General features: G+C 41.1%; 1 protein-coding gene across 1 annotated transcript in view; it reads right to left on the bottom strand.

Moving 5' to 3' along the window:
* Positions 1-23,812, bottom strand: part of LOC145391442 (uncharacterized) — a 338,100-nt gene that overhangs the window by 301,692 nt on the left and 12,596 nt on the right. The window contains exon 3 of the mRNA XM_080266055.1: positions 5,392-5,533. Within this exon, the coding sequence (XP_080122181.1) occupies positions 5,392-5,533 (142 nt within the window). The remainder of the gene's footprint in view (positions 1-5,391; positions 5,534-23,812) is intronic.

Genomic DNA, 23,812 nt, shown 5'->3' with positions numbered 1-23,812 from the left:
TTTGTCTCAATAACTGGCCAACTGTATGCCTGCCTGTAACCATATGCCTTTCAAGACATAAGAGGAGCCAAAACTAAATGTCTGGCAAGTTACAACTTGAGCTTTTTGTGATTTTCTTTAAAACGTGTTGCTAAGAAACAACTGAGCAGATCTGAATTCAGTACTTTGCACTAGGCTCAAAGGCAAAATACTAAGCCAAAATTATTTAACAAACATTTTTATCACAGGATTTTCAACCAAATAGCCATATCTCAATTAGTTTCAGAGATATTTCAATTTTTAAATATGAAGTTTCTAGAATGATGAGTATGTGACCTTCAAAAATAGGTCAAGATCATTTACACTTGGCACAAGGGCCTGGGTTACCCTAAGGTACCTTCATGTACAATATGATCAAGATCGAAGAAAAAAAAAATAATAATAGTAATAATAATAATAATAATAATAATAATAATAATAATAATGACAAAAGAAACTTAATATGGCGAAGCTTAATAATACTGACGAAAACAAGAAGCTTCTCCATTTTTTTCTTTTTTATGTATCCGACTCTGGGCATAGGCTTCACAGCCTATTCCCAAGACCCAGTAGTCCTCCTACCTACCGTACACCTCTACATGTCACCACTTCGGCGCTAACACCCACCGTCCGTATTGAATACATGCTAGGGCTGTCTCATACAGGACTGGTATATTGGCATTAGAGAGGATAATTTTACGACATGTCGGTGGGTCTTCTGCTAGATCGGTAAAGTCTGTTTTTATGAAATTCATATCCATAAACTGTTCCCTGCCCCAGCGGGAATTTGAACCTGGGCCACCTCTGTAACGATCGAGCCACCGCCTCCCCCTATGGCGAGACTTAACAATAATCCTGATTTCGTGAGTTTGATATGTCAGGAAAAGCATGCAGAGATTGTCAGACATAAAAGTATTGATCTTGCAGGTGAATCTCTTGAGTGTGTTGAAAAATCTTGTTACCGGTATATGGGCGACATTTTTTTTTTTTTAAATAACAGGAGAGGGGAAGGAAAACAAATGAAAAAAAAATAATGCATACACCAGATTACTGGTGTCCTCTGCTCATGTGCTGGTAGTGGGGCTGGAAGTAGGTCTGTGTTAAGGGTAAGAGAAAGTCCAGGAAGCTGTTGCCTCTCTTGACACTGAGAGGGCCCACCCTCCTCATGTGTTAGAAATGTAATGCTGCATGGCAGTGAGGTCTAGGGAGTAAAGGAAGACGATATTCATAGACTTAAACGTACATAAATGACAACGATCAGATGAATGTGTACGGTAGTGCGTCTTTGAATGCGAATTCGGGGGGGGGGGGGAGGACTATGTAGAGTTAAGAGGAAAGACTGGACTGGAGTATGTTGGTGTGTGATGAGGAGGTGTAGATTGAAGTGCTATGGGCATGTTGAAAGGATGGAGAATGTAACTTCAGTAATGAGCAGCGTGGACAGCCACCAGTAGGTGACCAATGCCAATGCATGCAAGCATGTTGGACCATTTATAAACGATATGACATTAACGATATGAGTTATAAAATCGCACACCGTAAGACAAACCTTTCTAATTTTAATTCGGTATATGACTTCATGAGTTATTTGAAAGGAGCATGTGGAGTCACATGGAGAGACAGACTGACAAATGGGGAAGTGAAGAAACATTGTGATGTGGATGTGGATGTGATGGGAAGCGTTAGGAGAAACACATTGAGGCGGTTTGGCCATGTGGAGAGGATGGAGAGTGAGAGACTGACGAGGAGAGTGTATGTGAGTGAGGTGGAGGGGGGGAGAGGGAGGGGGAGGCTAAGGATGAGATGGAGGGATGGAGTGGAGAGGTATATGAGAGAGGGTTGTGGGAGCTGGAAGAAGGGCAGTGAAATGGCGGGGGACAGGGCAAAGGAGCCAATTTGTTTATGGCCACCCCTTACGAGATTAAGGGGTCTAGCAATAAATAAAGATAGATAGACAGACTTCACACATTTATCTTTATTCACATAGCTGTCAAATACCTACAACCAGAGACCAGTGAATATTAAAACTTGCAGTAATTTACTTTTATGAAGGGCCATTTATCTTAGGAACTGGTAAAAATGCTTTATGAATAGCTTTCTAGTACACTAACATTACGTGACGGGATGTACATTTTTCCCACATTTTAACTTGGTCGGGAAAGAATGGAGAATTACTAACACACTAGGAGAGTGCATGTGAGTGAGGTGGAGGGGGAGAGGGGGAGGAGGAGACCGAAGGTGATATGAAGAGATGGAGTGGAGGGTATATAAAAGAGAAGATTGTTGAAGAGGGAGAGCAACCTATCTACCTAAGAGAAGAGGACTGGGTGATATGGAGGCAATTCGCCTGTAGTCGCCCCTTGCAGGATTGTGGCATATAACTATAGTTTGATAAAGAGAATTTGATGATATGAATGTTTTTTTCTTTCAGCTAACAGTTTACATACTGTTAAGTGCATTACTATAGTAGGACTCGCCTATGTTTGCGGCTGTGGTGTGGCCCGCACCTGTGTACAATGGTGCCACGTTTCCCCAACTTGCGATGTGAAACGGAAGCTATTTATGTACAAGGCAACACAAATACGATAAATTCAGATGAATAAAACTTACATTTGTGTATTTTGATGGATGAATCAACAGTAATCTTATTATGCATAAAATATTTATACAGTAAGACAGAAACATGGCATACATACTGTACAGTGTTGCTAAAAGAAATTGTAGTCACTTTTAATGTTTTTTAACGTAGTTTTAGGGTGGGTAATGATATAACAGTTATGGATATAAGAGAATGAGCCTGAAAAAAGAAGAAATATGCCAATATCCAAAGTAAAAGAAATAATTCATATAATTCTTGTGAGTGGCAACACTGACACACCCAGTCTGGCCTAAGGTAAAGTATGTACCCCTCTGTAGACCCAAGCATAGCTTTTACAGGTGTTGCTAGGGAAAAATGCTCATATTTACTGGCTTTTACCATAATTTTAAGGGCGAGGAATAATCACATTTATAATCATAAGCTAATATGTAGGACAAAGTAGTAGGCATATGCCAATACTGAAGTAAAAAAAAAAAACATTATTCACTCGCGAGCGGCAACACTTCCACACCCAGTCAGTGGCCTTGACCTCAGGGGTGGTGTGGAAATGATGTCAAATTTACAATATATACAATATTATGTAAAAGAAAATATCCAAAATGTCTCTTGCAATAAAAGAGAGAGAGAGAGAGAGAGAGACGGGGGGTGGTGGTGGTGGAGGCATTGTCAGGCTGAGAGAGAGATGGAGGAAGGGGAAAGAGAATGAATGAATGAAAATCAATCATGGTACTGCAATAACGGGTCATCTGTCGCCGTATACAAAAAATGATAAATATCACTAAATATAACAAAACCAAATTAACAAATGAAAGCACAATTATAAACAACTTATAAAAGAATCAAAAGTACTCAGGGTGGCTCACATCTCCCGCCAGGAGAGAGAGAGAGAGAGAGAGAGAGATAACGGTATAGAAAACGTGGCAACACTGTACACAGGTGCGGGCCACACCACAGCCGCAAACTTAGACGAGTCCTACTATAGCCGGAATACTTACTTGTGACGAGCAATGTGTGTGTAGAATATTAAATCAGTCTCTTTCAGATTGTTAGTGCAGGGATTAAAAGCAAGTTCCCTTAACCCCTTTCACTGTTATGACCAGGTGTTAGGTGGTGGCGATCATTATCCACTCACCTAATGTTGTGTTGCGTACTTCTTCCTTCACTGTGTGCCATTCTTTTTCTCCTAAGCCTGCCATCATGATTTCCTGCTTCTTCCATCCCTCTTGTCACCTTTATTACTCTTCTTCCCACTTTATGGTGCTTTATGTTGCCCTTCGTTGTGTGACAAGCATAATGGTTTCCTGTAACCCAGAAAACCATTTATAAAGTTGGATGGTAACCACATAAGCAGGTAACGGAGTGACGTGGAGCTTGCAATGGTGCCCCTGTTAACTGGGTGGAGAGACTCAAATTGGGCATCTATTTGCGAACCATGCCTTCACACATTTTCCCCGCGACTTGCTTTGGCAAGGCGCTGTTCACCACAAGGGAACATCGGTTCACCGTACGGGACGTTCAAGTAAGGGCGGTTCCTTGCCTGTCTGATTTGCTCAGTAAGACAGGCTGGGGGTTGGACAACAACAACAACAACTGTTGTACGATCAACGCCGGAAAGAATTCCCGTAGTGAATGGATTAACCGGACGAAACTAATAACTCCATCACTATAATGACATCAGACAATGACACTGGAGAAGGACTGATGTGACCGAATGGTTATACAAACATCCCTCAGCTCCTTCCATATCCCTCGAAAGAAGGATAGTGGACTGTAGAAGAAGACATCTCTGGCCTGCTGTCCACCTACAGTAATATATGCTGAGATGAGCCTGGGATTTCGTCTACTGTTCACTACTAGCCTACTACTACTACTACTTCTAAAGTTTTACAAAGACCTTAAATACTGGAGAGGTCGATGAAGTCTATAATTATCTCATCCCTACATCTCGAAAAGTCTCCCTTAGGCTGATTAAAATAGGAGATAGAATGAGGCAGGGAACTGATTCAGGACACGAATATCATGAACACTGTCGTAGTAGATCATTCACAAGGCACACTGACATATCATTCAAATGCCCATGCTAATGCCATCACACTAGTCCTGAACTGGTCGGGACAACTCTGGTATTTCATTACAACTAACGTCAGATGATTAAGCTGACTGAGAGTCATAGGTGTCTGCAAATGCTAAGTGAGGCAAAGGGGTTTTACCGAGATGGGAGGCGATTAAAGGCACTTGGTACTGCAGTCTGCCATCCTCCATTCGAGGGAAAGGGAAGGGAGTTGAGGGACGTTTGGATAATAGGGCAACAGAGCCACTCGGTATGGTTGACTAAGAGGCGTTGTGGTGTTGATGTGAATGTGCTGGAAAGTGTTAGGAAAAGTACCTTAAAACAGTTCGGCCAGGTAGAAAGAATGGAAAACGTAAAATTGACTAAGAGAGGGAGGGAGGTGAAGAGTGGAAAGGAAACCCGAGGACGAGGCGAATGGTTGGCCTGGGCATGTATATGAAGTAGTGTGGTTTGAGAGAGAGGAAGGAGAGCGTGACGGTGGAGGACATGATGATATGCAGGAAACTTATTCATGATCACTCCATTAGGGATTACTGTGTCTATTGATAGATAAACAGATACATAGGTAGATCGATAGACAGATATAGAAGGATAGACAGATCGATCAATTGATCTGTGGGTAGATAGATTGATAGGTAAATAGGGAGGGTGTACTGAAACGTAGAGAAATGGATAGATAGATAAGTAAACTGATAATACTTACTAAGGACTATCATGTATGCCTTGGCCGTCTCTGTACGGAAACTGGGATGCTCGGCAATGACCTCACAGCGGTACACACCTGATGCCCTGTCACGCAGCTGAGTCAGGCACAGCGTCACGCGGTGCTCACTGCGGTACACCTCCTGGAAATAAAGAACAACGTGATTTAGAGGCATGGCTGCCTTAGGATATGTTGTTGTTGTTGTTGTTGTTGTTGCAACCTCAGGATCATCTGAATTTGAACCAGTGGACTGCAAGAAGCCGACCAATTCAGCCGGTCGCCTCTGGAGATCTTTTGTTACAGCCATGGTGGAGAATAGTCTGTGTTGCAATAATGTGATGCATGAGGAGAAAGGTTTTTTGAATGCAATGAAGAAGAAACCAAAGGACAGGGGCCCGCAAACTGCTGCCTCAAAGAAGAAAAGCAAAAACAAGACAAGAGAGAGCCAAATTCAAAATCCACTCATTTTGAGGTGCCTGGACACACTGCGTTTGAAAGACTGGAGATCGTAGGCAGTAGGAAAAACAGACACAGGGAGACAGTTCCAGAGTTGATCTGTTGCATACATGTAGGATTGGGAGTAGCGGTTAACTCTTGCATAGAGAGTTGGACAGGAATGGGATGAGGGTATGTTGCTAGACGGGTGCTACGTGTCCGCCGTAGTGGTGGAGAGCTGCAAGCAGACGCTTCAGTGGAGCGGTGACAATTGAAGTAGAAATAGGAAAGAGATAAAGATTCAACAGTGCGGTGAAGAGAGAGGATGAAGGGAGTCAGTAAAAAGAGGAGAGTTAATGAGGTGAAAAGCCTTTGACTCTACCCTATTGAGAAGAGCTGTGTGTGGGAAGCCTTCCCACACATGAGAGTTGTACTCTACACAGGGGCGAATAAAACCAGTGTATAAAATCAACAACTATGAAGGGGTAAAGAAGATATGGAGTCGGCATAGCACAACCAATCTCTTGAATGCAGATTTTACAAGGGATGTAATATGTTCTTTCCAAGATAAACCCCGAGAGAATGAAACTCCAAGCATGTTTAGAGATGATGCAGGATTGGGTTGGATATTGTTAAAAATGAGAGGGTACACCTTTGGAAGATTCTATCAGGTTGATAGATGAAAAATCTGAGTTTTTGATGCATTAAAAACCCCAATCAGAGATATGAACCAAGTCAGACATTAGGTGTGCCATAGCCTCATCCATTATTTGTTGAAGCAACTGCTGAGATCGACGCTGCGGGAAGCGAATAGAAAGGTGAAGGGTGGAGTCATCAGGGTATGAGTGGATAGGGTTAGATGTACAGTTTAGGTCATTGATAGATAAATGGAAGAGAATTGGGGATAGAGCAGAGCCCTGAGGAACACCACTATTGATAGCTCTATGAGAAGAACAGTGACCGTCTACAACAGCAGCTATAGACCGACCAGAAAGGAAGTTAGAGATGAAGGCACAGATAGAAGGACAGAAACCGTAAGAGGACAGTTTGGAAATTAAAGATTTATGCCAGATTCGATCGAAAGCCTTTCAGATGTCAAATGCAATGGGAAAGTTTTCGCCAAAGTCTCGAAAAGAGGATGACCAGGAGTCTGAAAGGAATGTGAGAAGATCACCAGTGGAGCGTCCCTGACGGAACCCATACTGACGATCAGAAAGAAGGTTGTGATAGGAAAGATGCTTTATTTATTTATTTCTTGTTAAGAAGAGACTCAAAAACTTTTGAAATACAGGATGTTAAAGGAATTGAGTGATTGTTGGAAGGCTGGGAATGGTCACCCTTCTTTGGGACTGACTGAATGAGAGCAAACTTCCAGCAAGAAGGAAAGGTGTAAGTTGACAGACAAAGGCGAAGAATTTACCCAGGCAGGGAGTAAGCACAGAAGCACAGTTCTTGAGGACAACAGGAGGGACTCCATCAGGCCCATATGCCTTATTTGTACTGAGGCCAGTGAAGGCAGAAAATAAATCAATTGAAGACATTTTAATGTCAGCCACGAGGAAGACAAGGGGGGGGGGGAGGGGAAGAGATGCAGGGACAGCACCGAAATCATCTAAGGTGGAATTGGAGGCGAAAGTCTGAGCAAAGAGTTCTGCTTTATCAGTAGAAGAAATAACTACAGAGCCATCAGAGTGGAAAAGTGGAGGGAAAGGTGCAAGAAAGAGCTGGAAGATTTCGAGTTGGAGAGTTCAGAGCTTTTAGTACGGATGGAATTATTTTTAGCAGAGCGAAGAACAGACTTAGCATGATTCAGGGCAGAAAGTTTTTGTGTGATCCTCAACACAGTCATTAAATTTGGTTCAGACCAGATTGAAAGTATTTATTAGCTTTGTTCACATCCTGACACAAGGGCTGAACTTTGTCCTTGTCATCCTGCCTTGACCTTTGACCATTATCAAAACTGAGCACCTTCGTTCTTGTCCTACTTTCAGCCCTGGCTTCAAGTTTGATCAAAATCAGGTAAGAATTATTTAACCCCTTAGCTCCCAGAGCTCCTTTGCGAGGGATTTTTCTGGGAGGGTGCTAGGCGTACCGTCCTCTGCCTGTCGGCTCATAGTCGCCAAGCTCATCAGTGCCTACCCCAAGGTTCCTTTCTTTATTAATTTTTGAAAATGCCCAGTTCTGTCCCATAATGGGGCCGCGGGACACAAAGAGGTTAAGTTGGCTTTGTCCCCTGGCCGTCATCTCTAACCTATTGTTCTAATAAATGACAAAAGGCTTATTCCATGAGTGACCATCAACCTCTCCACAATTTGGATAAAATTGGCTTAAACAGTTAGAGTATTATTCATAAAACACACACACACACACACACACACACACACACACACACACACGCACATATATATGTATATATATATATATATATATATATATATATATATATATATATATATATATATATACACACACACAGACCGCTCAGAACATCATACTTCATCGTGCTCAAGACGTTAAGTTGAAATAACAGAATTTAGTGATGGAAATATACGTGTAACTTAAAATAAAACTCTTTATGGTGTGAAGAGGCGTCTTTATTAGCAATTCATCACTGGGTATTGAAAGCTGGAAGAAATTTGAAGAAAATGGAGGCCATAATTAATGAGACATTGGCTTTCGAATACCTTATAAAACTGGGAATATAAACAGCAGTGTGGACGGCATGATAGTAATCCATCTTAAAAGCATCGACCTAACAGGAGTATGTCTGATCTTTACAAAAAGATGAGATTCAGGGGTGGGTTGGCTCCGGTAGCTTTTGTAGGCCTTTTTATTGTGTTGGACAGCATTAGAACAAGCGTGATTAAACCGAGGGTGTTTTGCATTAGTCAAAAGATATGAGACTGGAATGTATGCTTCCATGACAGAGAGAATAATCTCCGTAATGGTCATGGCACACTCATGTGGCTCTCGGCCATGGAAGGAATAATCATTCCAGGGATAATCAAAGAAGTATTGCCTGAAGGCCTCCCAATCAGCACCTCCAAAGAGCCACAACCAACGTTTCTTTGGAGGGTCCACATGCCGTACTGTAGCAATAGGATAAGTTAAGATAATAAGGTTTTGATTGGAGGAGCCCAACAGAGAGGCAAGATTTACAGCAGAAGCAGAAGGATTAGTTGTAAGGAAGAGGTCAAGTATGTTGGAACTCTCGCTGAGGAGGCTAGGGGTACAGGTTGGGTGCTTTACAAGCTGCTCTATGTCATTGAGGATTGAAAAGATGTAGGCTTGTTCACCAGGTGGATCATTGAAAGGAGAGGAGAGCCAAAGGTGATGGTGAACATTGAAATCTCCTAAAATGGAGATTTCAGAGAAAGGAGAAATGGATAGGATGTGTTCCATCGTAGAAGTAAGATAGTCAAAGAATTTTTCATAGTCAGTAGAATTAGGAGATAAGTAAACAGCACAGAAATAATTAGTCAGAGAATGACGGGAAAGCCGAAGCCAGAGAGCAGAGAATTCAGGAGAATCAAGTTCAGGAACACGACAGCAAGAAGTCGTTGCGTACATATATGCAACAGCCACCCTTAGCTTTGAAATGACTATCGAGAAAGTAGGAGGATACAGAGAAGGGTTTGCCATCAGTTGCCTCAGACAGCTGTCTCAGTTAGGAAGAGGAGGTGAGGTTTAGAGGAGAGGTGGTGCTTAACAGAGAGAAAGTTAGAGGAAGGGCTGCGAATTTTGCAGAAATGAAGTCAGTCAGACAGTGGTTCCAGACATCTCGCTGGTCGTCACAGGAAGAGTGGAGGATGAAAGTTAGTTGAGAAGATCAGCAGTGGAGCATCCCTTGTAGAACCCATACTGACGATCAGAATGAAGGTTGTGATAGGAAAGGCTTTTTTTTTTTTTTTTTTTTTTTTTAAGAATAGACCCCAAAACTTTTGAAATACAGGATGTTAAAATAACTGGGCGATTGTTAGAGGGCTGGGAATGGTCACCCTTCTTTGGGACTGGCTGAATGAGAGCAAACATCCAGTAAGAAGGAAAGGTTTAAGTTAATAAACAAAGATGAAAGAGTTTACCTAGGCAGGGTGTAAGCACAGAAGCACAGTTCTTAAGGACATCAGGGGGGGACCCCATCAGGCCCATATGCCTTGTTAGTACCGAGGCCAGTGATGGCAAAAAATACTTCAATTGAAGACATTCTTATGTCAGCAATGAGGAAGTCAGAGGGGGGAAGAGATGGAGGGACAGCACTGGAACTGTCAAAGAGTTCTGCTTTATCAGTAGAAGAAATAGCTGCAGAGCCATCAGAGTGAAAAAGAGGAGGGAAGGATGATGAGGTAAAGTTGTTTGGCAAGGTGCCAGAAGTGGAAAGAATTCGAGTTGGAGAGTTCAGAGCATTTAGTACTGATGAAATTATTTTTAACAGAATGAAGAACAGACTCAGCACGATTTCGGGCAGAAACATAAAAAAAGATGAGATTCAGGGGTGAACTGGCTTTTGGCACCTTTTGTTGGCCTTCTTCTTGTTGTGGACAGCATTAGAACAAGCGTGATTAAACCTTTTTTTTTTGTTGCATTAATTAAAGGATATGAAAAAAGCCTATGCCCAAAATAGGAGCTTCCACGCCCGACAGAATAACCTCCGTAATATGCATGGCACACTCAGATGATTCCCAGCCATGGAAGCAATAATCATTCCACAGAAAATCAAAGAAGTACTGCCTGAGGCTTCCCAGTCAGCAGCTCCAAAGTGCCACAACTGACGTTTCTTTGTAGGGTCCACAGGCCGTACTAGAGCAATGGGACAGATCAAGGTGATAAGTTGTGATCGGAGATTTCCAACGGAGAGGAAAGATTTACAGCGTAAGTAGAAGGATTTGTTGTAAGGAAGAATTAAGTATGTTGGAACTCTATCCAAGGCGGTCAGGGATATGGGTGGGGTGCTGTACAAGCTGTTCTAGGTCATTAAGGATAGAAAAGATGTACAGTAGGCTTGTTAAAAAAGGTGGGTCAGTGAAAGGGCATAGTTTATTTATGACATGTGTTTGTGTTCTTACCGTAGCAAGGAATGGCTTAGGAGCATCTAATGCTTGGAAACTGGAGGACAGAACGAACCGGTAAAATGCTGATAAATGAAAACATGCCACTGAGACAGTCACTGCGGTAAAACTCTGGGGATGAAACAAAGCTGGACGTAGGGGCAGAGGTGTCTTAGACCCGTATTTTTATAGGCTTGTTGAGCTCAACAGCCCCTTTATCGTTGTAGCATGCTTCTGAATATATATATATATATATATATATATATATATATATATATATATATATATATATATATATATGTGTGTGTGTGTGTGTGTGTGAGTTCGACTCAGGGCATAGGTTTTGCAACCCGTTCCCAAAGACAGTAGTCCTACATACCATACACCACCACATGTCAATACTTCGGTGCTAACACCCACCGCCCATAATGGATACATGCTAGTACTGCTTCATCCAGGACTGGTGTATTGGTATTAGCAGGTTAGGTTTGCAACATGTCGGCGAGGCTTATGGTAGATCAGTCAAGTCTGCTAACAAGAAGCGATGCCAAGGCAGGACCCCCGTTTCCGCAGTCATTTTACTGTTGACGTATAAACACAACAGGATATCTAGTCAACGATGTCGCATATCAAATTTGGAGTAAATCAGGTGAGAATTGACGACTTTTTGACCATTTGATATTTTAGGCCCGACCTGCCTGACATTGACCCCCCTACCGCTAACTGAGGGGTGACCCCTTGATGTACTGAGGCATGTTATAGGATGCATATTTGAAAGATGCACCTTTAAGTTTTGGTTCATGTGGATGTGACGAATTTGAAAGGAGTTATGGCGAAAAAACGATTTTTACCTGTCCCCCTCCCCCCCCTTTTTTTTCTTCAGTTTTTGGGCCTACAGCCTGGGCCTTGGCCCAATTTGGCCTCAAATTTAATTAGGTGATCAGAAGGTCATAGCCCGTCATCCCTGTAAGTTTAGTCAAAATCGCACCGGTAGTTTTTGCGTCAAGTTGTTAATAGACAGACAGACAAACAAACAAACGGACAGACAAACCAAGTGAAAACAATACCCGTCCCCGAGCCCCTCCTGGGCGGGGGTGGGCAATAAAATACAAACCCTTAAACTATTCCCTGCCCCAGCAGGGATTCGAACCTGGGTCTTTACAAACCTTTAAACTATTCCCTGCCCCAGCAGGGATTCGAACCTGGGTCTGTACAAACGTTTAAACTATTCCCTGCCCCAGCAGGGATTCGAACCTGGGTCTATTAGGACTGCAGGCCACCTCTCTACCGACTCGCCTACAGTTCCCCAGGCCACCTCTCTACCGATTGGGCTACAGCCCCCCCTCCTTCTATATGTGACATAATGGTGCTGGAGATGGATGCCTTCACATGGTGGCACCAATATTATCTGGCGGTGGGACTTCCCGGTAATACAAACGTCCCTCAGTTCCGTTCCTATGTTCCAAATGGAGGATGGTGGCCGGCAGAAGAAGGGCAACTTCGGCCTGAAGTTCACCGTGTTCCTGAACTTAGTGTTTATATGAGGCTGGGGTTCCAACTACTACAACTACTACTACTACTACTACTACTGCTACGACTACTACTACTACTACTACTACGACTACTACTACTACTACGATGACTACTGCTGCTGCTGGGGCTGCTTCTTATGGCATGTTAATTATCTCCTGTGCGTTATGTGGTGCTGGATAGGGGAGCCTTCGCACGGTGGCTTTGAATTAGCTAGTTGGCTCCACTCCCTGGTTATGCAGTCTTAAATTTTCTCCCTATCCACAGAAAAAACTGTGGTTGACAGCAAAGAGGGAGGGTGAATTTCAGTCTACAATCTACTGGGTTTACATTTCAGATGGTAGTGGGGATTAAGCAACATTAAGAATAACAACAATTGCTTCTGCTACAATACTATACTACTACTACTACTACTATGTTGTTTATAAAAATATATGCCGTTATTACAAAGACAACAAGAGGGGCACTCAGTAGAGCGCATCTCTCCGATAAGGGCAACGTAATTTCCAAACCGCTCTTCAATATGGGTTAGGTTTTCTTATCAGTGATTATGATTTTGCGGAAAGTGTTTTTCTGAACCAGAATCTGTACTACGACCCAGACCGGTCCCCAAACTTAATTGATTGTTTCCTGGGACATGGGCTATCTATCCACAAAATTTGGTCAAAATCTCTCATCTAGTTTTGGAGTAATACTGCTAACAGACAAACTAACAAACAGACAAACAAACAAGGCTGAAAACAAACTGTCCTTGTCGGAGAGAAAAATAACATTTGAGAAAACAGTAAGCTGCAGTATGTGAAGAAAACTTATATGGAAGAGTTGCTAGTGAGCCCTCCTAACCGACTAGTATGTGGGCCGTTGTAATGAATTCTCAGACACTGACAATCGATTCCGTTTCGTAACTTACATTCTGCTTTTGACGGAAGGGCAATAGAAGGAAAATGCAGTTTTTCCATGTTTCTTATTCCTGGAGCGCATAACACATATATTCATTAGGTAGGAAAATTATCGTCGGTTATACCCTTTTTCCTTTTATTCTACCTTTTTCAGAAAGGGCAACAAAAGACAATGCACATACTTCCCGTGACACTGTACTGTTTTACTCTAAGCTAGCCTAGAGTCCCCATCTCTTCAGTCTGAAGGCTGAGGTGTAAAAATCAATTGCAACTCAACCGACTTACGTGAAAAAAAATTACAAAAAATCTGGGACAGGTTAAGGTGAAAACAATATACTGTAGTTCTTCCTGAAAAATAGATAAATAAATAAATAATATAAATCTATCTATCTATCTATCTATATCTATTTATCTATCTATATAAGTTACGACAGGGGATCTATTATGAATATGTTTGAGATTCCCACCCCAGTGCTGGTCAGCGGCATAGAACTATACTCTGTTCACTTTAACCTGGCTTAAAACTGTCATCTCTCTGTCTTGAATGCTGATATCAAGCAAGATATTCCCTTGTTATGGTGCTAGTTGCGAAGAAACGTCACGTAAAGAATGCAGGTTTCTAGTACTGTCTCATTCTGCCACTTAACTGTGTAAAACAAGATACAAGATAGGACAATAATCACTGCCTAGTTAAAGTGAATGCACTATAGGCGTAAAATTGCCATTTTCTGTCTTGAATGCTGAACTCGAAAGAGAGATCAACACTAGAATAAGTTGCTTGATATGAAAAAAAATAAATAAATAAATAAAAAATGCAATCGAAAGGATGCATGGTCGTAGTATCATATTCTGACACTGGTCAACGGGAAAAATATTGCAGAGCAATGGAAATCTCAATCAAGATAAAGAGAATAAACCATAGTTGGGCAAATAATGGAAATAGCACTGCGAGGCGAAAAAAAAAAAAAAAAAAGATTTATGTTGATTTATTACAAGAAGGTACTGAACTAATTGTCCGATGACTTTTTTTTTTTTTTTTTTTTTTTTTTTGCCACCATCAGACGATTTCAGTCAAATTTCGAAAGACCTCTGGAAGTGAAGAGGAATAATTCATACAACTAAAGCCCTCCGGTTCGAAGAGTTTCTCCTTAAATAAACAGAATCATGTGGAGGTAGTCAGAATAAAATGAAAACACTACATCATAAGGGTGGGCTCCTTAAACCCGATGACGTATATTCGAGTTCAGCAGTTGTGTTAGACAGAATTACAGTTAGGGTCAACAGTTCTGTGAGACGGGTTACAGTCGGGATCAACAGTTGTGTCAGATGGATGTACAGCCGGGGCCAACAGCTGTGTTGGAGGTCTACAGTTCTATCAGATCACAATGCAGTAGGAGTCAAAAGTTGTGTTAAAGTAATTAGTGGTTAAAGGTATAGAACGGATGTTCTATCGTCACTGACTCTTTCACACAGCCTTAGGCCCTGATTGCATTTCCTTCATTGCCCGATCTTCGACACATGACCTCAGTTGTACTTTGTATTTTTACTCTGTATTATGCAAGACGATTTTATTCACCGGAAGAACAACCCCACCAAGTGAAATAGTTAAGGTAGACACCCAATGTTTGCTAAGTCTCGGGCTTCTCTTCGCTGCAGACTTTTCTCCTTAACTTGGCTAAAAATCCCCATCTGTTCTTCTAGAACACCGAGTTAGATTTAAAAAAAAAAAAAATCGAATATGATGCTAGTCACCAAGAGGTGCTGTGAAACCGATGTGCAACCATAGTGTTATCTTTTTGCCACTGAACTACATCAAATGAACTGCAAAAAGGCCAACACAGGGTGGTCTCCATATGACGCTCCTCTTCTAATTCAACAGGAGCTTGTTAGTGTGTTGAGGGGATGGCTCTCAGCGACATCTACACCCACACCAGCAGACTAAGCCGTCCCCATAACACGTAAGATAGCATCAGGTGAGTTTCTAGTGGAGTGCTACAATCCACACTGTATTTGGGCCAGATTAAGGTGAAAGAATGACAGAATAATTATGACCTGCAGCATTCGAGATTACATCTAAGTCCGTTGCTGCGTGAACTGGATCAAGGGGCATTCAACCTTTGGACCATATTCTGAGTGGCATAGGAGGCTTCATAGCACCTCTTCCTTTGCGATTTATTTTGCGTATTACACCTTCACATGTTGCTGGATTCTGTTGGGATCATTTGAGTATAGATAGATTTGCGTCAGTTTAAGATACAAGAGGATTCAGATGTGATGAGCAGAATAAGTGACGAAGGAAAATGTGTTAAAACATTTCCGAAGCCAATCAGATATGCAGCTCTTTAGCCCATATTCTAAGTGCATTGGTGATTTCGTAACACATCTTCCATAGTGATTTATTTTCTACATTACGCCTAAGCAGACTCTTGTATAATACGAACGACATAAAAAACATATGAGAATGGTTAAGAAACACTGTAAATGACCTACGAGGAAAAATTAACATTCTTGCCAATACCTTGCCAGAAATTCTATCTTAGAGGAAGTCAGTCAGAACGTTCCTCTACTAGAACTTGACTCTCTTGAAACTGTTCCACTAAAAATAAATACTAGATATTATATAAAATTTGACTTAAACAATTTACCAGCCAACAAATCTCCAGGTCGAGATGGAATTCCTCCTATAGTTTTGAAAAAGTGTTTCCTGGAACTTGCTCCTCATCTAAGCTAAATTACTGAGATCATACATAGGTGCCTCTTCATTCCCTGCTTCTTGGAAAGAAGCAATCATCCATCTAGTTCTAAGGACAGAAGTTCCTCTGATCTCACTGATTACAAACCAATAACTATTATATGATTTCTTGGAAAAGTATTTGAGATTTGTATTTATTGTCATTAATAATCACATTGTTAAACATCTTGATTCAAACATAATTAGTAACAGACAGAATGGTTTCTGCTACGAAAGGCCCACTGTTGATCTACTCAGTCTCATTACTCAATCAACTGACGAACATGGAGAACCTTATGCAGTAGCCCTTGGTGTTTCTAAAGCTTTGGACGCAGTGTGGGACCGTTCCCTGTTATCCATACTCCCTTGCAATGACTTATCTTTTGTCTCACTGATTTCCTTATATCTCAGCAACAGAAAGACCAGATTAGTGGTATATGATGCATATTCCGATTTCCATTAATTCTGCCGTCCCGTGAGAATCAGTCCTGGCTCCAACCTTGTTCTTTAATCATATTAATTATCTCTTGTATGTCACCCATAATCCCATTCACTCATATGCAGATGACTCAACGCTTCACAGTCCCACTACAATTAAACACCCATTCACAAAGTTTGATATCTCTAATTCCCAACTCAGGACAACAGTCTCCATAAATCAAGACTGAGGACAAAATAAAATTCTCATTTAATACTAGGAAAACCAAATATATGTATATCTATTTTACTAATAGACAGGTATTTCCTGATTCCTATATTACTTACGATGCAACCAGTATTCCTACCTCTAAAGTACTGAAATCCTCGGTGTTTCGCTGAACAATACCTTCAGTTGGACCTCTTACGTTAGATCACTTGCTAAAACCGCCCCAAAGAAATTTGAGTTATTGTACAGAATCCCTAACTTCTTCACTGACGAGCAGTTAGCTGTAATTTAAAAGTCATGTGCGCTCTCAGCTCGAATACTAGTCATCCTTGTAGGGTGCATGTAGAGAGGTTACACTAAAACAAATGTACAAAATTCAAAACAAGGCTATAGGAATAATGAACAACCCGACAATTACAAACTAAATACCTCCCCTACAAGCAGGACGGATTGTTGCCTTCCTTGCTTTATTATACCTCCACCCACCTATGTTGGAGGAGGCATTAAGTGATTGGTCTGTCCGTCCGAGGGTGCTTGTGTGGGTCCGTGTGTTGCAATATTATTGTGGGTGCGATATCTCCTGAACCCATCAACGGTATTCCGCAAGCTTAAGTCAGTGATACAGTGTGAGGAGATGATGAACTGGTTAGGTGAGTTCGGTAAAGAGATCAAAGGTCAAGGTCATATAGGATCAGCTTACAGTAGTTTATCCTTGTGGGTGCGATATCTCCTGATCGCCAAGACGAATTGCGACCAAGCTATTGTCAATGATAAAGCATGAACGGAGAATGCACTTATTTGGTCAGTTAGGCCACGGTGTCAAAGGTCAAGGTCATATGGGTGTGGGTGCGATATCTCCTGAACCCCTCAATGGATTTCGACCAAACTTTTGTCAGTGATACAGTATGAAGGGACAATGAACTGATTAGGTCAGCAGTCAAAGTGTCAAAGGCCTAGGTCATATGGGGTCGACTTAGTTTATCTTTAATCTCATTTCAACTCACAATGAACCCAGTCATGGTAGTTGTATAGTAAGTCCATGGCGCAAGGCTTGGAGGCATACCAAGCAATACCAGAGTTCTCAGCGATTCATTTAACTCATACATTTATGGCAAATGCTCAGATAAAGTACAGTAACATCCATTGTGCCACCTCCCAATGCCTTCCCCCATGCTACGTGGGCATCTGTAGCACATATGATTGTACTGTCAAGCTGTTATATTGTAAAACTTCTGCCTATCAAAATTCCTTAATCTCCCGATCTGCTTCCCTTTTGAACTCGCCTTCCCAGATTAGCTTCCCCCCAAACTTCAAACCACAGCAGTTCAAGTCCAACTGTTATACAGCTTTTTATATATACAGATTTTTAGGAATACAGAACACCTGTAGTTTGGTGTATGGAAATATTTTTAAATTTAATGTAACTTTCCTTCCTCTTCTGAAAAAATATACATATCTATTTTTTTTATTTCCAAAATACCCTCTTACTGTTTCTGTCTTTCTGTCTATGCCTTTATCCATAGTCTCTTCTCTTTTCATTCTATAGCTGTTTTTGTAGATGGCCACCAGTCTTTTTCTAGACCTCTCAACAGTGGTGTTCCTCAGGGCTCTGTTCTGTCGCCAACTATCTTCTTTCTTTTCATCAACGATCTTCTTAATTCTGCATCTAATAACCCTATCCGCTCATATACTGATGACACCACCCTTCACCTTTGCATACGATTTTCACAGTATCAATCAAAGTTGCTGCTTCAGCAATCTTGGAATGAGGCTATCACACATGTAATTTCTGATTTGACTAATTTTTCTAAAGTAAAAGAAATTCTGTTGTATTTGATGCATCACAGACCCAGTTTTTAAGTCTTTCGAAGTGCCAAAATAATCTTCGTGAGTATCACTTAATATTAACTGACATACAAGTCAATCTTCAATCTTCTCTCAATAGTAGGGCTTAACAGTCTGGGGATCAGTCATTGTAAGATTACATTACTTCTCTTGTAAACTCTGCTTCCAAGAGATTAGGTGTGGAAACCCTAATATGTCGCTTCTTTACCCCAACTTAGCTATTGACATTGTACAGGGTTTTCTTGGACCCTGTATGGAGTAGAACTCTCAAGTGTGGTAGAGCTACCCACTCACATTTCTTAACGACAAGGTGGAGTCAAAGGCTTTCGCTCTTTACAACTCCTCATTTCATACGAATTCTGACTCCCATCCAACTCTTCCTCTTCGCTGCAGTTTTGCATATTTACCCTTTCCTCTCCTCCACCCTTCTTTCCTTCCATTCTTTTCTGTCCATGTTTCCTTCATTCTTTCCTCGTCCTTCTGCCTACAGATGACTTTACACTCCCTCTTCTGTCTTTCTTTCCTACATTGTTTCCTCTTAATTTCTTCTGCCTGTGGGTGACTCTACACTGAGTGACAAGCCTAATGGCTTCCTGTACACCAGGAAACCATTTACTGTGCTGGGTGGTGACCATAAAACCAAATTTTGGCCCGTGGTGGTTTTGTGGGTAATTACGGCACTCCAATCGGATTGAGCCGGTGAAGGTCTATATCCAAGGGGTGGTTGGGGTTTATTGCTCATGTAATGCCACTCAGGGATGTGTGAGGCTGGCCACTCTCATCTTAAATGTCAGGACCAACTTGCCTAGCCCGGATTCCAACGCTCCTCTGTGGGGTGACATAGGATTGGATGATGGATGGATGGATGGACCACTACTATCGCCACTTCAATGATCACTACCCTTCTGTTTGCTTGCATCCCTTTTCCATTATGGCAGGCGCGTATCACCCATCTGGCTGCACATTCTCACAAATTTTTCTCTTCAGTTTTACAGTGCAAAAGCTAGCCAGCACTATCATATATGTACGTAACAGGTCATCTCTGCTACTTTCGTTCTTTGTCTTTGTTTCCTTCACTCTTTGATCTCTAGGCTTTTGAATACAATGTATCCAGGCATCCAGAAACTAATGGCCTTGGATTTGGCTACTTTGTATTTACTTTATTATTTATTTATTTATGTTTGAGAGATAAACATGAAGGACTTCTTGCCTTTGGTTCCTTTGGTCTCCAACCCACGGGTTTAACTCAAAATGAGCCTGGGATTGCTCTAGTACTACAACGACAACAACGACGATGACTATGATAACAACGAAGCTAATGATTACTGCTACTACTACAACTACTACTACTACTACCTGTACTACCACCGAGAGTACTGCCACCACCACTACTACTACTCGTAATATTTGTGCTACTACTACTGCTGCTACTGCTCCTCCTCTTCTGCCTCCTCCTCCTCCTCTTCTGCCTCCTCCTCCTCCTCCTCCTCCTCCTCCTACTTTTTCTACTACTACTACTACTGCCACAGCATTTAAGGCTACTGTTAATATAACTGACAAGAACTTAAGCCCCTGTCACACATACGTGACTCAATGGTCGACCACGGCTCGACTCAAGGTCGTATCCTACTTGGTTCCCAAGCCTCCCAACTGGCCCCAAGTCTGCTCTGCTCACGACTGCATCACGACTGCCTCACGATCGGTCATGACGTCCCCAAGAACGTGACAAGATCGTGAGGCGACTGCATGGCAATGGAGCTCTAAATCTTCAAATTTGAAATTTAATGGATATCTGTCAGCCCTCCCGTGACATGACCACCCACGAACACAATATGACTGCGTGATGCGTTTGGGGAATGCACCGTGACCTCCCGTGGAGGTGTGGAAAATGTGGCAGACTGCTAGGGTGACGCATGGAGGCAAGCGGCCAAGCGTGAACTGATAGTAGACGCAGCCCTGTCATGGTTTATATGCCGCGAGCTCAAGGACTCGCAGTTGCCATGTGTGATCGGTGTTGTCGCCTCGCCACCCATGCCAGGTTTCCTCCCAAGACTCTTGGTGTGCTCTTTGTGTGGTCTTGACTCAGGCATAGCCCAGTCATCATGTGGTCTTGTTGCAGTTGTCACGTGGTCGTGAACCATGATTCCGATTAGCCGGATGGACTTTCAAAATACATGGCATGGCTGTCTCAGGGTCTTGTCACGGTCTGGCCATGGACAGCGACTCGTCGTACAGTTGTGACACAGCCGTAACTTTTTTTTGTTGGCGACTGCATCACGACACACTACGACCGCATAATGACGCATCCAATTGAGCTAAGACTGCTTCACGACCGACGTACGACACTCCCCACTGCGATGCAACTGTGACAACTTTTTGTAAGTCTTGAGGCGGCCATGAATTTTTAACACGTGCGTTAAAAAATCGTGAGGAGCGACGAGTCATCCCAGTGGCTCACGAGCGACCTAAAGAGTTGGGGCTTCATTGGCAAATCAAGGGACGATCAATGAAAAAATGTGTTATGACCCTGAGTCACGCTGCAGCTGTCCCTTGAGTCACATATGTGTGACAGGGGCTTTATTCAGTCCAGATCTTTGGCTGGAGCAAATAATTGTTGATAAAATCTGTAACAGACATAAGTCTCCTGATGAGCATAAATTGTAGATTATTTTATATTTCTGCCCTTTTTTAGTACAAATATTTGTAAAAAATATTTTTTACGTGTTACTGCTTTAATCATGTATCGTATGAATTTTAGTATTTGCTCGAATAAGTGCCACTCCTTTAGGAAGAATATTAAAATCTATTCGTGAAATGGTGGGTAGAAATTATTATATAATATTTCTTCAAGAAACTCAGGTGACACAAAGCAAAATGTGCAAACAAGATTATGTTGTTGAGAATCATGCGTATGTGGGTCCAGCAGCAACATATTCTGAAAATCATTGACATCTATTTCAGGGCATCTGGAGGGAGGTTTGGCTGTTACGTGGAGGAAACCTTTACCTAAAATTTGAACAAAATCACCATTGATTTCTTTTTATTGTATTTAGCATTACTTTTCAAGGGTTGGATGATTTATTGATTAATGTCTACTTAAACAGCAATATCTTGGAAATTAGCACATTAAATAGACATCTAGAATCTTTAACTACATTAGAAAGTGTTACAAGTGACAAGTTTGATGCAATATTTTTATTGAAGATTTTAATGCTCACCCTCATTCTCGACGAGCCAGGAAAAATGTACGTAATTTTGAGAAATTGTTTACCTTCTTGCTTCGATGTTAATCTCCAATCCTCTAGTTAAATTATTTTTGTGTGGTACAGTATTTCGATGAGTAGATGGTTAGATTATGTGGTAGGCAGGCAGCACAATATGGTAAAGCTATCCGAAGTAGAAATATTACATGATATCATAGGATCATATTACATGCCACTAACAGTGGATCTTTCATTAACATGTTTAAATGCTTCACCAAGTAAAAATTTAAATGTGTTGGCTGATAATATAAATATAGGAAGTGGCTTATGCTGGAAAGCTTGGAGAGGTTGATGAGGCAGTTTGTGCACGACTGGTTGGAGAGCGGGAGTGCTTGTTACTCTGTTGTCCCACCACAAGCTGCCGTAACCCACACCACCTCCAGTTAATTATAAATATTATACTACACTTTGTGAATCGATGGTAGTTGCTACTGACTCTTATAAGGAAAATAAATGTTAACATGAATATGTACAAAATGATTTCAGGTTGTAACCACCGGGTTAGAGAACTGCTCAAAGAAGCAAGGTTATGTGTCCTAAACTGATTCCATACAGGAAAACAGCGTGATACTATGGACCGTTGTAGGCTAAAATGGTAATGACAAGAAAAAATCTTAAGAATGCCCCAAATTCCTAAAAACTGGAACTAAAATATGAGCATGATGAAATATGTAAATCAGTTACTGAAAAATGTTCTCATAAAGACAAAAGTAATTTGTGGAGTGAAATAAAATATAAGAGGGACAAGAAAATAACAACCAGTATTTTTTATGGAACAAGTGCTGACAGAGATACTCTACATATATTCAAGTCCAGATTCTTAAGAAGTCATAACCCATCTTAGCAGGTGAGAGTTCTTTAAATTACTTAAGAATATATGGACAGAAATTAGGAAGATGTATCTTAGAACATCTTGTGAATAATCTCCGTCGTGCTCTCACTCACCCGAGAGATGGAGTGGGTCACGACGGTATTCACTTGATTTTTTTTTTTTCTTAATTCGTCTTCTCAGTTTCTTACTCTTTTATCATAATTATTCACTGTATGCTTTTCCCAATGTTATATATCTATTATGCTTTTAAATGGGAATATTCTTCCAATTGTGAAAGATAATAAGGGAAATACAAAAGACTCTGGACATTTGAAACCAGTTCTACATTCCTCGTGCATATTAAAAATAACTGAAATTCTGCTACTTGGTATTTTAAGGGAAAATGTGCTCCATGTCAAAGGACAGTTTGGGTTTGAAAATGGTAATTCAACCAGTGATGCTAGTTTTCTAGTAACTCATGAAACAAGGGTTCTGGAATAATAATGTATGTTGTCCTCTCCAAAGCCTTCGATGAAGTAGACCCCATTTTTGTATTAGGAACAAAGCTTTTAAACAGAGGAGTTCCTGTGGACATCGCACTTATGCTGATGTACTATCTTAGCAACCAGTATGGCGATGTTTTTTGAAGGGAGCACCATGGTGATTTTTATCGGCTAGAAAAAGGAATTGGACAAGGGTAGAATCTCTCGCCTTTCCCTCTCATATTGTACATAGGTAGAAGTATTAACACATCTCAGAGTTAAAATAAAGTTACAGTTTAGGAATATCAAGATTAAATGTCATAGCATAGGCTGATGATACTGCTGTAATTTCAAAGTCAAAAACGAACAGAAAATGAAGAGTAAATCCATAAACTTAAAATGAACATTTATAAAATTAAACTCATGTGTTTTGAGGAGGGCATGAGTCATGAGGAATCTTTAACCCTATGAGGCATTCAGTTTCATAATGTTAATTCATATAAATATTTGGTCCATATTATAAGAGTAGACCTGCAGAAGAAAGACGTGGAACTGATCCTTAAGAAATTTTATGCAAGCACAAATAGCATTTTGAGATCCTTTAAGAATGTGGAAAAAGAAGTTTTTATGTTTCTTTTTACATTATTTAGTAAACTAGATTATGAGATATTTTTATGAAACTGCAGAAAAACAGTGAAATCTACAATTTTCCATATACTTTCGAAGTAGCTTAT

This window comes from Coenobita brevimanus, chromosome 18 (genome assembly GCF_032717465.1).
Source record: "Coenobita brevimanus isolate Jiangsu-jjx chromosome 18, ASM3271746v2, whole genome shotgun sequence".
NCBI lineage: Eukaryota > Metazoa > Arthropoda > Malacostraca > Decapoda > Coenobitidae > Coenobita > Coenobita brevimanus.
Note: the sequence above shows the minus strand (reverse complement) of the source record. Positions and strands in the feature narration are given on the sequence as shown.